Source organism: Conger conger, chromosome 6 (assembly GCF_963514075.1).
Source record: "Conger conger chromosome 6, fConCon1.1, whole genome shotgun sequence".
Lineage (NCBI taxonomy): Eukaryota > Metazoa > Chordata > Actinopteri > Anguilliformes > Congridae > Conger > Conger conger.
In genome coordinates this window covers 23313514-23330957 of record NC_083765.1, presented here as the reverse complement: position 1 = coordinate 23330957, position 17444 = coordinate 23313514, and the positions used below count along the sequence as shown (strand labels likewise).

The window sequence follows — 17444 nt, the reverse complement described above, 5'->3', positions numbered from 1 at the left end:
GCAGGAATACACCCTGGACAGGTCGCCAGTCCATCGCAGAGCACACACACCATTCACTAACACACTCGCACCCACGAGCAATTTAGACTCTCCAATCAGCCTAACCTGCATGTCTTTTGACTGTGAGAGGAAACCGGAGGAAACCCACGCAAACACGGGGAGAACATGCAAACTCCGCACAGAGGCAGGATCTACCATGCTCGGCTTGTATACAGTTTTCTGATGCACTCGTGTCTCTACACAGTAGATGGCGGTATATACCTTTGTACAGCCCTTTGTTCGAGTACAGTAAAGAAGTAGGTGTAGTGAAAAATATATATACATATAGAATAAACAAATCGAAGAGATCTGGGCATAGATTGACAGCTGGGGCTGAATTGAGTCCCTCGGGTTGAAGAATATACTTTCGGTCACTCAAAGGCATTCCATATAACTGGCGAATATAATGTATTAAATAAAACTATGGAGTTAGTTCTGAGTTATAACGATAAGACGTTACAACAATATAGGAGCTGAAACTAAATATCCCAGTATAAGTTATTAAAAGGGGTTGCCATTGGTCAAATCTACTTTTTTGCCAACAACTGGTTAGCCAGCTAAGTACAATCACATGATACCTCATATGTCATATGACAAACGAAGCGATGCGGAGATTGTTCTGTGGTTCAGCCGTGACAGTAGCGCGGAGAGAACAGAGATGAACACTTATGAAGGCTGTGATTTCCCTCACCCACAGTGATCGGACAAATTTCCGGAATATGGGACGGAATCTGGGGACGTTCGCCGTGGTCAACGCCGTTTGGTTTATAGGTGAGCACTTGCGCTCCTGGGAGATAAGTTACGCCTTCCGTTTAGTTAGAGACTGGAATCATTTTTGGATTTAAAAAATAGTCTCTGCAGTCGATGTATCATTCAGTAGCTGGTTCGTTTTTACGCCGATTGAGTTTAGCGAAACTTGGGGAGGAAAACGTAACTTTTGCGAATAGAAGTGCTCAGAAAACGCGACGGGGAGCTGCTACTGTGCAGTAACTGGCAGACTTGCGTTCTGCCTAAGGGAAGATCCCGTGATCCAGGCTTGGCGTCTTAATTCAAAACATGATTCACTTTATTGAATTTCAGGCCAGGGTGAAAACATTTGTTGAAGATTGGGAGAGGCATCTGGTTGGTAGTGGACCATCTGTCCGCAGGTTTCTATTATTGAGTGTGTATTTTAAACCCAAATATTATACAGTCGCCAGTTTGCAAGTTAGGAAGCGAAAGAATGTGTGGGCTTGCCTGCATGGTGGTGCGTATGAACTGGTTTGGATTGTCTTCTTGGAATTGGCCAGAATTATTGCTCCATTGGAAATGGAAAAAGTTCCATTGTTGTGATTTGCCTGACTGGACCGGAACACGTGTTCCTTCTATTTAGACTGCAGTCTGGGTCTTCTATTAATTCACATTGACACAATAGTTATTTGATTGAATTTGTGAATTGTGGCAATAGGCTCATGAACCCTGGTCTACAACCACGTTTTTGTTAAGGATACGCAGGATACCATTTTTTACCTTTCCATTTTTCTTCACCTTTACATTTTCCTTCTTGCTAGGTCCATCTGAAGATCAGTAAGCAACCACAAGCTGTTTGTTGTTTCTAATAATAAGAATAACGCAATGTAACGAATTCATTTTCTGCATTAATGAGAAATGCACATTGCACAGCAAAATATCAGTTGGTCCTATGGGGTGACTGGATGCAAGGCCACCAAAATTAAACGGACTTGCCTGTTGTGGCGATAGGCATGGATTGTTTTTAATAATATTCTAAGTGATTCCTTTAAGTGTTTATTGCTCCTAGATGGTGACCCTTTCATCACATGCTCTCACAAGATTGTTCTGTTGTGTATTCTAAATATATTTCCACAAGACCCATTCAGTTATCTGTTTTAATAAAGGTTTTTGCTATTAAATGGTTATGTAATAGTTTTTCACCTGTGTCTTATTTCATTGTAAGTGTGTTCATAAGAACAAACACAGTGGTTTTTATGCTCCAATTGGGAAATTTGGGGGAAATTTTTTAGTTTCCTACATCTGTGTTGGCCTATGTATTGGTAGGCTGTTGGGTACAAGTTCTCTTTCAATCACAATGGAAGCTTTGATCAAAGATGGCTTCTCATAAAGACCAGGAATTCTTTTAAAAATCTGCCCTACCACTTCTAATTTCTAGGCTAATCTATTCATGATCTCTCAATGTTTCTCTTGTTAGGGAAAACAAGAACTCAGATCTGATGCTTCAGAATAGTTTTTCCCTCCCAGAGTTCCTTTGAGGTGACATATCTACAAATTTAGTATAGTATACACTGTTGCCTATTTCATAAGAAAACAACAAAAAACATTTCTATAGTCAGTTTCATTATGAGTCACATTAGGAATTGAATTTTTAAATCAACAGGAAATGGCCACCACATGTTCCTGTTTTCACATTTGTATCAAAGATTCCTCCGGATGCAGGTGTTAGAAATGAAGGTGAAGTTTTTTGTTCTGTATTTGTTTTTATCTGTTCAGCAACAATTATTTTTTACAAATTGAGCAAACCTAGTGCCACATTAAATCCATTGTCCACAGAGTTTTGTAATTTAGTTTTGATTTTGTTCATGTTCAGTGTAATTTTTTTGGTCGGGTTCTGTTGGATGAAAAATAGTGAAATGAAACATGCCAGCATTAGATCTGGCAGTTTCAAGATCCTCCGTCTAATTTAGAGTGATTTTATTTAATTAAATGTTTTGCTCTTCTATTTTTATCATATGTTAGTTATATTGGTCTCCTTAATAATAAAAAAAGTTATTTTGTCTTCAGTATGCCATCTTCACTGTTTTAAACAATCTCCAGAGAAACTGCTGAAATCAAATGTGTGACTGACTAACTGTATTGATAAGAACCCAAGCAAATATGACCCTCACTCCTCCTTAATGTGTGCATAGTTCCTTTATACCCTGAATATGTGCATAGTTCCTTTATACACTTCTGTCTACCCATAGTTCTGGCCTAGTTACACAGGACAAAGAGTCCAGATTTATGATAAGAACCTTAGCATGCCAACAATCTCCTGTTTCTCAAGTATAAGCAAGCAAAGGAATTCAACCAAGGCATTTAGAGTCTAATTATTAAAGGTCTTATGACCTACTTAGGAGTAATTGCATTTCTCCACTGGGTGTTTTTACTTAGAACAGGGGTGCACAACTCCGGTCCTGGAGGGCTGGTTTTTGTTCCAATTTCCTTAGTTTTCTGACAGCTCTATAAACTACGCTGGTTCACTCCTGTGCTTGAACACAATAAAATCTTTAGGATACACATGCAGTCAATGGGTGTGGCTGGTGCTTATACAAACACATGTTTGATGTTTTACTATACTGTTTCAAGACAGCTGATCAAGAAGTTAAGTGATTTATGTCTTTAACAAACTTCACCTCACTTTTAGACCAGAAGTAACTACATTTGATTTTCTATTTTACTCATTTTTATTTTATATGCTGATTATTATCATTATTGTGCCATTGTTATACTACCGGTCATTGAGTAACAAGATGGCAAGCATTGAATTCTTTACATATTCCAGTATCTGTTGCCGGGAAAGCAAGATGGCAAACTGTACTTCAATTTTGTGCTATTGCCTAGTTCCTGTTTGACATAACGCTAATGTAGCAATGGACCAGGGGTCTGCGAGGGGTTAATGTGTGGAATAGCTTGCCAGTATATGTAGTGGAGGAAGAAACACTGGGGGGTTTCAAGACCAGGCTTGATACGGTGTTAGATACCATTTAGCTTTTAGGCAAACAAGGCAGTAGGTACACTTAGGGGTTGGAAAAGGCATGCATTGCTTGGATGAATGGCCTGTTCTTGCCATTACCTTATGTTATCTTATCTTATTAAAGGTACTAAATTCACTTCCCTGATAAACTCCATAGGACCATTTGAGGTGTTGGATTGATTACAAATATATTTTTGTTTAAAGATGGCTTGAAAACATCTTCAAATATACACTCAGTGATGACTTTATTAGGTAGACCTGTACACTAGCTTTTTAATCAAATAAATGCATACAAGCATACAGATGTGGTCAATTGGTTCAGCTGTTTTTCAGACCAAATGTCAGAATGGGGAAGAAATGTGATCTAAGTGACTTTGACCATGGAATGATTGTTGGTGCTAGACAGGGTGGTTTGAGTATCTCAGAAACCGCTGCTCTCCTGGGATTTTCATGCACAACAGTCTGTAGTGTTTGTAGAAAATGATGTGAAAAACTAAAAACAACCAGTGAGCAGCAGTTCTGCGGGCAGAAAGATGGGGTGGCCTGTAGCATAGTGGTTAAGGTAAATGACTGGGACACGCAAAGGGAGGATTGTCTCCTGCTTAGTCTAATCAACTGTACGTCGCTCTGGATAAGAGCGTCTGCCAAATGCCAATAATGTAATGTAATGAGGAGAAGGGCCAGACTGGTTGAAGCTGACAGTAACACAAATAACCACGCCTTCCAACAGTGGTATGCAGAAGAGCATCTCTAAACACAACATGTCAAACCTCCAAGTGGATAGGCTAGAGCTGAAAGTAAGTCAAATAAATAAATAGCTAATAGAGTGCTCACTGAGTGTATATCAAACTAAAAATGTTTGGTCATTTTCTCAAAAGCTTTCATCTGGTCTTGCATTTGGCAGGTCCTTGAATCGCTACCTTGTAGAAACTGATTAAACATATGTACTTACTACACAGACAAAATATCTCCACAACTGAACCTAATATTGTCAGGCAAACTAGATCCCTGAAATAACTTGCCAAATCTGACTGGTGAGAAATTGAACAATTTACTTTCCTAGTTAGTAAATAAGTTTGCCATTTTAAATCTTGTTAATGAGCACTATGACGGTGCTTTAATTTCTCAAAATGTTTCTTCAGTTATATGATTTTCAACCTCCCTGCAAGTCCCAACTCTTACCAGACAACCCTTACAAAGCTGTCCAATGAACTTTATCCAGTTATAAGACCAGTTTTATTTTTTTAAATGCTTTTGGATGCTTCTGTGCCAATGGCTGCGGTCCTGTCACTCTGCAGTGTTCAGGAAGAAAGCCTTTCCGATGCTCACAGACATATAATCAGCTCTGTGGAACAGGAAAACAACTTGAACTCTGATTGTATGCATGTATACAGTTTTTATTGCACTAATGAGGCTGAGAGAATTAATGAGAATTACATGGTTGTTTGTTTAATCAGCTGTCTGAGTCAGCTGTCCTGGCTAAACAGGGTTGATTTAAGAAACTACCTGAACAGCCATGTAATTGTGTGAGCCTAAGAAACTGCACAATTATATATATATATTTTTTTTTAAATTAATTCTCCTGCAGAGCGAGAGAGAGAGAGAGAGAGAGAGAGAGAGAGACATGATGACAGTGGAATGCTTGTTGCATGGCTGATTATTTGGACTTCTGTTCTTCTGTAAACAAAGGGTTACATTGAGACGGTACTAAGGAGATCATCTGCTAGTTCCAGCTTGTGTTTTTTTTTGGTTTTCTGCCTGTTGATTCTTGTGTAGGATTCAGACTGATGATGAGAGAGCTGGCTCCTCCCCTCTTATGGAAGGAGCAGTTGATTATTCACATTTGTTCAGCTAGACTGATATCAGTCTTGTTTTTCCATTGGCTTCTGCCTTTGTGGCTTAGATGGGGACTGTAAGAAGTGGTTTGGCTTTCAAACTCAAAACAAAAACCACTTCAACTGTCGCTGTGTATTTTCATTTTTTGCTGAGCATCCTGGACGATCCCCCTGCTCAGGTCAATGACACGGACACAGGCCTACCGACTGAGATGGGCCTACAGGCCGAGAGGGGCCGAGCGAGGCCGAGAGGGGCCGAGAGGGGCCTACAGGCCGAGAGGGGCCTACAGGCTGAGAGGGGCCTACAGGCCGAGAGGGGCTTACAGGCCGAGAGGGGCTTACAGGCCGAGAGGGGCCTACAGGCCGAGAGGGCTCTCCTGCCCCTGCTGAGCTGTTCTCGGAGTGGACCTTGACAGTGAAACTTCTACAGTTACCTGGCTTAGTATCTGTTTTTGCATATCAGTGTCTTTCAGTGTTGTGGTTTTCTGACCATGAGCAGATCATGATCTGCTACCACCAGTGCTGCCTTCCACACACCCACCAGAGCCTCAGCTTACGACCCAGACAAGAACCAAGAACATGGTGCAATAAAAGCACCTTATGGGTCTGGTTTAGATAAGGAATAGCAATTCAGTTGTTACATGGTTATATCATTATAAATGCTTTACTGTATATCCCACTGTTGGATCAGGTGTCCACTCTGAGGCAATGTTATATTCAAGCCCTGTTTATTGATGAACTACTTATGAACAAATCAGAAGCAGAAGCACAAAAAGTGACTCCAGTGCTCATTCTTCCTCTGATCCCTCCTCTCTGTCTTTTTTCTCACCTCTCTCTCTCTCTCTCAGGTGTGGTTGTAGGCCAGACCACACTCATCCCCGCCGTGACAAACTCCACGACAGACGAGAATGTAACTATGACCACACCCATGACCACGCCCATTCCGCTAACCACCACTCCCGCGCCCTGCTCTGCCTTCAACATCTCTACCTGTGAGGTGTGCTCTCCGGGATCCTACTACGACAATGGTATGCCCCTCCCCCATGCGTTTTCATGGATGCACTGCATTAGGGATCATGTGCCTGTTTAACAGGAGCCAAGATGGTGGTTAAATTTGCAACTTTTTACTGCTCCAGTGCTTCTGCCTAACTGTTCATCTATTATCTTAGCTTAAGCTGTGAAAATAAATAATGTTTCTTGGAATGATCATTCATCCAAAAATGCCTTTTAATTTATCTATGGCACAAGGATATTTTTAATCTTCACTAGATGTTTTTTGTTTTTCGCACCATTCTCTGCAAACTCTAGAGACTGTTCCCAGGAGATCAGCAATTTATGAGATACTCAAACCACTCAGTCTGGCACCAACAATCATTCCACAGTCAAAGTCACTTAGATCGCATTTCTTCCCCATTCGGGCATTTGGTCTGAAAAAGGTTTTTATTATTAAGGGAGAAAAAAAAATCCAAACCTACATGGCCCTGTGTGGAAAAAGTGATTGCCACCCTTAGCAGCAAGAACTGCAATCAAGCATTTGCGATAACTTGCAATGAGTCTCTTACAGCGCTGTGGAGGAATTTTGGCCCACTCATCTTTGCAGAATTGTTGTAATTCAGCCACATTGGGGGGGTTTTCGAGCGTGGACCGCCTTTTTAAGGTCATGCCACAGCATCTCAATAGGATTCAGGTCAGGACTTTGACTAGGTCACTCCAAAGTCTTCATTTTGTTTTTCTTCAGCCATTCAGAGGTGGACTTGCTGGTGTGTTTTGGATCATTGTCCTGCTGCAGAACCCAAGTTCGTTTCAGCTTGAGGTCACGAACAGATGGCCGGACATTCTCCTTCAGGATTTTTTGGTAGACAGCAGAATTCATGGTTCCATTTATCACAGCAAGTCTTCCAGGTCCTGAAGCAGCAAAACAGCCCCAGACCATCACACTACCACCACCATATTTTACTGTTGGTATGATGTTCTTTTTCTGAAATGCGGTGTTACTTTTACGCCAGATGTAATGGGACACACACCTTCCAAAAAGTTCAACTTTTGTCTCGTCAGACCACAGAGTATTTTCCCAAAAGTCTTGGAGAACATCAAGATGTTTTCTGGCAAAATTGAGACGAGCCTTAATGTTCTTTTTGCTCAGCAGTGGTTTTGGTCTTGGAACTCTGCCATGCAGGCCATTTTTGCCCAGTCTCTTTCTTATGGTGGAGTCATGAACACTGACCTTAACTGAGGCAAGTGAGGCCTGCAGTGAAACTTCTGAACACTGACCTTAACTGAGGCAAGTGAGGCCTGCAGTTCTTTGGATGTTGTTGTGGGGTCTTTTGTGACCTCTTGGATGAGTCGTCGCTGCACTCTTGGGGTAATTTTGGTCGGCCGGCCACTCCTGGGAAGGTTCACCACTGTTCCATGTTTTCGCCATTTGTGGATAATGGCTCTCACTGTGGTTCGCTGGAGTCCCAAAGCTTTAGAAATGGCTTTAGAACCTTTTCCAGACTGATAGATCTCAATTTCTTTAGATCTCGGCATGATGTCTAGCTTTTGAGGATCATTTGGTCTACTTCACTTTGTCAGGCAGGTCCTATTTAAGTGATTTCTTGATTGAGAACAGGTGTTGCAGTAATCAGGCCCAGGTGTGGCTAGAGAAATTGAACTGAGGTTTGATAAACCACAGTTAAGTTATGTTTTAACAGGGCCTAACAATCACTTTTTCACACAGGGCCATGTAGGTTTGGATTTTTTTTCTCCCTTAATAATAAAAACCTTCATTTAAAAACTGCATTTTGTGTTTACTTGTGTTGTCTTTGAATAATATTTTAATTTGTTTGATGATCTGAAACATTTAAGTGTGACAAACATGAAAGAAAATTAGAAATCAGGAAGGGATTTTTTTTTTTTGCAAACTCTTACATATAGCTTTATTCTTCCACTGTAGAGACGTACTTTTCCTCACTTTTTAAATGAATTTACACTGCACACCTAGTATAACCCTTTTGAACATGCCCTTTTGAACCTGTCAGAATGAGTTCGTAACACTAGATATAGAATAGATTTCCCTCTTGTAGGCTGAGTGACATAAAGTGTCAAAAAAAGGCCATTTATAACATCTAAAAATTCCTCCTCAGTTTTTCCCTGTCCAATCACCAAATTCCATTTAATATTTGGGTAAGTGAAGTCTCCCATGATGATAGTCTTATCTCCCTGACAAGCTTGTTTTTTATTTTTAAAGAGCGTTTTCACACTACTGTCCGAGGCTGGCAAACGGTAACACACTTAAGTGTGTTAAATCTTGTTCCCCAATAAGCTTAAATCAAATGTCCTCACTAGGCATGAGCTGGTAATCTCCTGCACATTAAGATTTTCTCTTGCATACCTATATTATATTTAAAGTCTGTGTCCATATTGCACATTGGCTCAAACTGTTAATTGTGTGTCACATGCACAGTCACCTCCTTGTTTATATCAAATTTCATTGGAAAAGCAGAAGGTGGAAAACCCCAGCAGTCTTCTGACGGTTGACTCCTAGCCACCAGGCTCCTTTATACATTGTACTGTATTGTATGTTCACTGTATTGGCTACATTGTCAGTAAATTACACATGCTTTAGTCTTTAAAACTCTATCATCAGCACATTACTACATTAGAACCCATCCCTCTGACTGTTGAGGGGCGTGATGTCATAGGTGTGCAGCAGTGATGGTTTTGGCTGTAATGCATGTAGAGGAAGATGGAGATTGTGTGGGACTGTGTGCTGTTGCGGGTGAGTCGTGAAGCTGGAAGTGGTGATTCGTGTGGTTGTTTTAGTGCTTTAGCGGTAACTCCGTGCAACCCCTCCCCCTCAGAAACGCTGCAGTGCTCGTGCTGCCCCCAGTCGGGCCTGTGCCTCCCCGAGGCCTGCCTGCCCTGTGAGAGGGGCTTCTACCAGCCGCTCAGCGGCCAACTGCACTGCCAGCCCTGCCGCCAGGGCTCCTACAGCAAGTGAGTATCACACACACACACACACGTAAACACGCACTTATACACACACACGCACTTATGCACACACAAACACTTAAACACGCACTTATACGCACACACACACGTGTACATACATACATACATGCATACATACATACATACATACACACACACAAACATGTTAACACACACTTATACACACACACACACGTGTGCACATACACACACAAACATGTAATACGCACTTATACACACACGTGCACATACATACACAACCACACATACACAAACACATACACACATGCATATACATGCACATACAGATGCACATACACATACACACACATGGAAATTGTGGGGACATATTCCCCATAAGGAAATTAGTCTCCACAATATTAGTGGGATGGCAAAATTTTGTCCCTGCTTTTACAGAAATGAGCAAACACAGACACACACAAATAAAATCCTCTCTCTCTCAGTGTTACAGGTAGCTCTGTGTGCCAGTCCTGCCCAGCTGGATCCTACACTAACAGCACTGGTTCAGAGACCTGCAAGAACTGCTCCCCAGGTACACTCACTAGTATATTGCATGTCTGATACAACTCTCTGACACGCTGCCTTGAGCTCATAGGACACTGCCCCCTGGCGGACACATAGAGTATTGCATATAGATACTGTGCTTGGATATTCTAAATATTCTGCACGACATGACTGTAGCGATTAGACTAGTCTGTACTGCTGTTAGAAGGTAAAATTTGCTTGCTGCCAAAGGGATTATTTCCCCTTGCATGTAAATGCAGAGCTGTGTACACAGGCCCACACATAAAATGGGAGCTATGTGGAGATAAGTCTACACACTTAATGTGCAAATACAAGCAGGAAAATGTTAGAAATAAAATACACTCACACACCAACGGTGAACGGCTGCTATACAAGGCACCAAACAAACACACTTTCAAACAAATAAAAGTAAAAATAGCCATAGTAAAATTATGTGTTCAGAAAACGTGTTGTATTCTTCCCCTTGCTTGAGTACGGAAGGAATTAAGTATTTTCCCAGCACTGGTTAGGGGATTTTGAATGGAAGCTGGTTTGATGACATTCTTGCTATGGGGAAGCTTGTCTTGCTCAGTTAAATATGACATAAATGGCTTCCAAAGAAAATGCATTCTCAGGTGACCGAGTGTGAACATGATCAACTGTAAATTTGTTTTTGAGTCCGAATGAGAGTGCCTTTATTTTGTCATTTTTTGGTCATCCCCTTGTTCATCATTTCATTCTTCACTGTACATAATTTTTTACCGATGACACTGTTTATATTATTATTGTGACAACATTCCATGTGTCCAGTCATGCAATACGCCCATAGAGCAGGATGCGTCACATGCCTTTCAGTGTGGCTGTGACTAAACCCTGAACATGTTGTTCAGGATAATCCTGGAAACAGTTTCTGTCATTCATTTATTCCTATTCTCTTGCATAAACCAAACATGATTTCCCTACATTTATGGATTTGTATATATTGTAAATATATTTGTAAAGATTTGTTTTTTTAGCTATTTTATCTATATGTTTTATATTTGATACATAATTTCAAACTGTGAATATTATACATTTTGATGAGTTTGAACAGACGCTCACCTTCCCCATCTGGAGTCTGAGTAGCCCTCTTTTCAGGCCACTCTTGATGCTGATTTGATTGAACCTAACCCTAATAAACTTTTTTTAAAGTAATCTTTGGTTGTACAGTAGTTTTGTTTAAGTGTTTGTTGAGTGTTACTCAATAGTGTTACTCAATACAATACTACAGTAATAATCACTGGTGTGTTTTCACAGGTTTTTACTCATCAGGGCCAAATGCCACGTCATGTGATCCATGTCCACAGGGAACGTTCTGCAAGTGAGTGAGAGCCGTGTGCAAGTGTGTGTGTGTGTGTGTGTTTGTGTGTGTGTGTGTGTGTGTTTGTGTGTGTGTGTGTGTGTGTGTGTTTTATAAGCCTCTTTAATGGAAGACTTTGTAACCAACATGAAAATTGGTCAATTTAATTTAGCGGATGCTTTTATCCAAAGTTATGTAATATGAATATGAATATGAAATATATCAAAAAAGCATATTGAGGTCATGGAACAAACAAAAGAACAGGACGGATAATTGCAGCTCACATGGAAAAAGTTAATAATTAAAATAATTTTGTCAGGTGACCCAATTAGAGTGCTCCCACTATTACAGTCTAAAGTATCACACTTAAAAAAAAAAAACCCTGTAGGATGCCGTGAAAGTAATTGTGGAGGTTTAGAAAACAGAAATGAGATTTTATTGTTTGTGGTCTGTTTTTAGGGCTTAATTAATTTATATTTGCTCTTACCCTCTTACAGTTCCTCCCGGTGTCCTTTGTGCCATCTCTGCCCCATCGGTACAGAGTCCCTGCAGTCCGCATCCAAAGACTGCACGCCCTGCCGCCCAGGTAACCTCCCGACTCCTCCCTTCAACCTCAGCCGGCAGTCTGTTTTTGCCTAATGGCAGTGGGTGTGTGTTTTGTCATCTACAAATTGTAGTTCTTCACGTTTTGGGTGAATATTCCCTGTTAGCGTTGAATATTCTGTTCTTAGATTGAATGGCTCCCTGCTGGTTTAATCAGGGGTGGTTCCATTGAATCTGAGATGCATTCAGTACACAAAATGGTTCAGGATGAGGGATTTTGCTGATGCGGTTCATTCGGTTTTATAGTCTGCACGTGGCAGGGAGTTGGCACCACAGCGTGTTTGTTTTGTTCTGCCCGTTCTCTTAACCGATGTCCTCGCTCGCCCACCCCGCCGTGAAACCGTCTTATCCGGATCACGCTCACAGCAGCGCTGTGATTGGCCAGATTGTGTCGATGCATGTAAACCTGATCAGCCTTCCTCCTGAGCTGCGACAGGCACACGTCTCCAGTGTCGGAAGCAGAAGATTCCGTGTCTTAAGTTTCCCAAAGCAGCATTTCGATTGGCTTTGGGTCACATGGTTCATATTATGTCACGTCGCTGGGTTATATTGTGCATTCTGGACATTCAGTTCAGTTCTAGCGCATTCTAAACGGCTGTTCTGTGTGTCCAATTCACCCCTCACTGGGCCTACAAAGCTTTATCTTTTTAAAACAAGAGGTTCTTGTGTTTAATGCTGCTTTTCCCCTGTGTTTGTTTCTTGGATTTGTATTACAGGCGTAAACTGGAAGTCTATAGTTAGAGGAGCAGTTGGTGTAAGGACAGCTTCCTTAAATAAGTTCCCTTATCGGAAATAAGTTATTGAATTTAGGGCACAGTGCGCTCCCTGTGCAGCGAGGTTAGCAAGCTGATTTAATTAGGCCATATTGATGAAATACAGTGATGGGACGTTAGGGAGCTGATTTGATTGGTCCATATTGGTGATGGCAGTTAGTGATTGGGCTGTATTGAGGATTGCGGTTAGTGAGTTTATTTGATTGGTCCGTATTGAGGGTGGTGGTTGGCTGAGCTGATTTGATTGGGCGAGGTTGATAATGGAGGTTAGTGAGCTGGTTTGATTAGTTGATTTTTTTTCTGCCTCCTCCAGGCATGCACAAGGCTGCCCGCCAGACTATGTGCCAGATCTGCACCAGCGGCTTCTACCAGCTCCGCTGGGGACAGGAAGCCTGCAACGTCTGCCCCGAGAACCACTACTGCCCCGTGAGTACCCCCCTGTTACCCCAGCATTGAGACTACTGCCCCACAATTACAATTATTATAACACAATTACCCTTCTGTTATCACTACTACCCCGTGAATACCCTCCTGTTACCCCAGCATGACTATTGCCCCCTGAATACAATACAATTACTCTTATGATATCATTACTGCCCAGTGCGTACTGCACTGTTACCCCAGCACTAAGACTATATAAACTTCAAAAAATCCTCTTGTTACAGACTCATTCTGTGATGCAAAGTAGCATTCCAAATCCCTCTGTTTTCTAGACAATTGTAAAAAAAGTACTCCAAGAAATAATCTAATAATCAGCCTAATAATCTAAGGCTGGTATTTCTGTGCTCAGTGTTGCTCCAGGCAGATTTCCCTAATCCCCGTACCCCTCTCTCTGCCCCAGAGTCCAGACGTGAGCCCCATCCAGTGTCCCAACGACGCCTTCTGTCCTGAGGGCAGCATCGCTCCAGGGTACTGCATGGAGACCTTCTTCCGCAAGGCCGGGGAGAGCTGTGAGCTGGCCCCTGTCACCATCGCCCTGCTCGTCATCGCAGGGGGAAGTACGTTCTCATCACGGCGGGGTCAGAGGTCACTGGGGAGGAAGTGTATTACTGAAGGGTGGGGTCCTTACTGAGGGAGGAAGATTATATTTTGGTTCTCCAGGAATAAATTGAGGTATAAATGCTCATGAAAATGGAAAAATAAAAGAAAGGTGCTAAAATATTTGTAAAGATCCAGCTGTCGCAAAGAAGGAAGCAATTTAGGTGGGTGTGTGTGGGATGTGTAGCCATAGGGACATTAGTGCAGTCACATAGCTGAATATCCGGCGTCCATTTTAGGACGTCCTGGTGTTTCACTGTGTTATTATCAGGTTTCATCATCTCTGATGCTGTTTGCTCATGTCTCGACAGACTCTTTTCATGAACAAACAGCAGAAATAAACTGGTTATGTGTTGCCGTGCCAGCCGGTTTATTGTGTAACACGACTGTAAATCTGAAAATCATAAACGCAGACGGGATAATGTTCTACTTCCGTCTCGCTGCGACCGAGGGCAGAAAATTACAGCATCGTCCGCAGTCCGAGGACATCTCTGATTTGATTCACATATTTGTACATTGGTTTATTGACAGACGGGAAGCCATTTTAGAACATATTTGGTTTTGACGGCTGTAAACATAATGTATACAGTAAATTCTCATAATGTATACAGTAAATCCGGGATTTTATTTGAAGCCGGGCCTCGGATAATAGCCGGGGGCGTGGTCGATTCGGACAAATAAAGGCCGGCCCCCAAATACAAGCCGGGGTAATATTGCCTACCAGTAGGGTAGGTCCATGAGCACTAGAAGACATTGTTTCGATTTAAATAAAAGAGCTCTTCTTAATATTTTATATTGTTGGTTGGTTTAATACTGTTGCCAATGAAAAGTCGTTGTCCTACACCATGGGTCTCCAACACGTTGCTCTCAAGCTACCAGTTGCTTGCCGCCCCCTTCTGAGTTGCTTGCCAAAAGCTCAAGCAGTATACATTTAAACACAATTGTTGCCGCGAGGCATTCCAGCCTACAAATTTAATAAACAGTAAATCAGGCAAACTTAAAAATGAACTCAATTTAGGCTACTTGGCTACGCAATAAGGTTTCCATATATTTACAGCAGAGCGCACGTTCAATGAATGAATGATGTGTTGCTGAATGCTGCGTTTTGTCTCCAGTGGTGTTGCTGAATGCTGTGTATTGTCTCCAGTGTTGTTGCTGCTCGTGATGTTGCTGAATGCTGTGTATCGTCTCCAGTGGTGTTGCTGCTCGTGGTGTTGCTGAATGCTGTGTTTTGTCTCCAGTGTTGTTGCTGCTCGTGGTGTTGCTGAATGCTGTGTTTTGTCTCCAGTGTTGTCGCTGCTTGTGGTGTTGCTGAATGCTGTGTATTGTCTCTAGTGGTGTTGCTGAATGCTGTGTTTTGTCTCCAGTGGTGTTGCTGCTCATGGTGTTGCTGGTCCTGCGGAGGAGGCGGGAGACGGACGGGGAGCTGTCGTTGTCGCGGGCGCCGCTGCTGCACAAAGACCGGCACCCCAGCCGCTACTACACCATGCCGGGCGACACGGAGCCCGTCTACGCCGGCTGGTAACGGCCTGCAGAGCTGCTGGACTCTACTGGACAAACTCTACACACACACTCGCATGCACAACACATGGACACACACACACACGCTACACTCATACACATGCTACACTCATTCTCTCACACACACACACGCTCATACACATGCAATAGTAATTCTCTCCGACACACTGCATACACACTACACACACACACATGCTACACTCATACATGTGCCATACTCACATACACACATACATACAAACACACACACACACTCTCTCCTCATACGCATACACACACATGCACACACACTGGCACACACACACACTGACACACACACTCTCTCCTCATACGCATACACAAACACGCACACACACTCGCACACACACACACACACACACACTGGAGCCGCTGCCGGCCATCTTCCTTCTTCATCTCGGGGACACAGGACCACAAGATCCGCTGAAGTGTTTTTATTTATTTTTTCTTTTTTGGTTTGTTTGTTGTTTTGTTTTTTCCCCCATTCTCTCCCTTGCCAGGGAGTGTGATGTGGAGCAATATCTTCAGTTTATTTATTTTTTGTTCAAAGCTGGATCTTGCAGAGTGGACGCAGACACCTGTGCATTGTCACCTGACCTCCTGAATCGAGTCACCTGACCGCGGCTTTCTAGCCCCTTCTCCGGTGGAGTGTGCCTTCTGCCAAACGTGTCCATGGCGATTATAACCTCAGCAGGACTCATCTGCCTGTTCCCTGCGTTTCTGCGGTTCTTCACAGACTTTTGTTTTTGCATCATTCTTATTCTCAGGTCTTATTCACCTCTGTTGTGTGGGCAGGGTGCAATCGCAGTGACAATCGAAGACTTAGGCACACTTCAACACTTTCTGAGTATTCTAACTCTCGCAGAAGCACAGGGAACAATCATGAAAACTTCTGCTCAGATGACAGTGACCACCAGAGGGTGCAATATGTTATAATCTGTATCATACATTACCATGACATCGCACTCAGTCTATGTCCGCTCTTATTGATGTTTATGACTGTTTATTAAGAGCTTATGAAGGTATTAGATAGTGCTTGTGAAGGCTTTTATATCATTTCATAAAGGATCCTCCATAAACCACTTTATAAAAGACTGTTCATATTAATTTCTTTCCAGCTTTAACTTCACACTGTTTTGCTTGTTGCTGTTTTTGACAAATGCACAGAAATATTTTGTGTGGATGGAATGTTCACTTATTCTCCAAGTGTTGTTGGAGTCATTTTCCTGAAACAGTTTGATTTGTGTTCATTAATCTGCATTGCACATGTCCATGTTTCTTATTAGAGACTTTGATTTGTTTTATTTAATGAAGGACAGATCTCCTACTATGTTCAAAGTTCTGGATGTTGAGCTGAAACCGGACCTTGCACTATTTCCATGTAAAAAAAAAGAAAAGAAAGCTATCACAAATATACAAATTTCCTCTCTTCTCTTGTAATTTGTATTTTGTTTGTAATTGTGATTTGTTTTCCCCGTGTGGTAAAGCCAGGGGCGCACAGGAAGGGCTGATGTGCTTTAGGATTGAGTGCCAACTCCTGCTCTTAATGATTTAATTATCTAAATAATGTCTTGATCAGACATTTGTATATGCACCAGCTACAGCTGCAGACTGCAAGTGTGTCCTAAGGAGTGAAGCAGCATCATTTCTAGAGCAGTCATAAAAATAAATTAAAGTAACTGGTTAGAATAAAAACCAGCTGGCAGGCCAGCCCTCCAGGACCAAGGTTGTGCACCCCTGGGTGAAACTGTCAGGAGAAATGTATAAATAAGATGAAATGTGTTCAGGTCCACTACTTTGCTATAAAACATAAATAATAATCCCTGTTATTAGGGGATGTAGCCGATGCTCCTTTCCAGAATAACCTACTTAAACAATTTATGCGTATAAATAACATAAATGTAGTTTTAATAACTTTGAATCACCTGTTATTCACACCTCAAACTGAAAAATCGAATTCCTCAAGAAGGTGTGAATTGCTATATGCAGTTAAAAATGCAGGGAGAGTCTGCGTAATATGTTCTGGTATATAC

The 17444-nt window shown here is 42.0% G+C and overlaps 1 protein-coding gene across 1 annotated transcript; it reads left to right on the top strand.

The window, feature by feature from the left end:
* The first annotated feature begins 645 nt into the window (after positions 1 to 645).
* On the top strand, positions 646 to 16840 carry si:dkey-21a6.5 (laminin subunit gamma-1). Its single transcript, XM_061246053.1, has 9 exons — positions 646 to 810; positions 6471 to 6650; positions 9465 to 9600; positions 10059 to 10147; positions 11416 to 11479; positions 11956 to 12044; positions 13148 to 13260; positions 13676 to 13832; positions 15240 to 16840. Exons 1-9 carry the CDS (start codon positions 708 to 710, stop codon positions 15395 to 15397), a joined length of 1089 nt encoding a protein of 362 aa, XP_061102037.1. The 5' UTR covers positions 646 to 707; the 3' UTR covers positions 15398 to 16840.
* Positions 16841 to 17444: the final 604 nt, after the last annotated feature.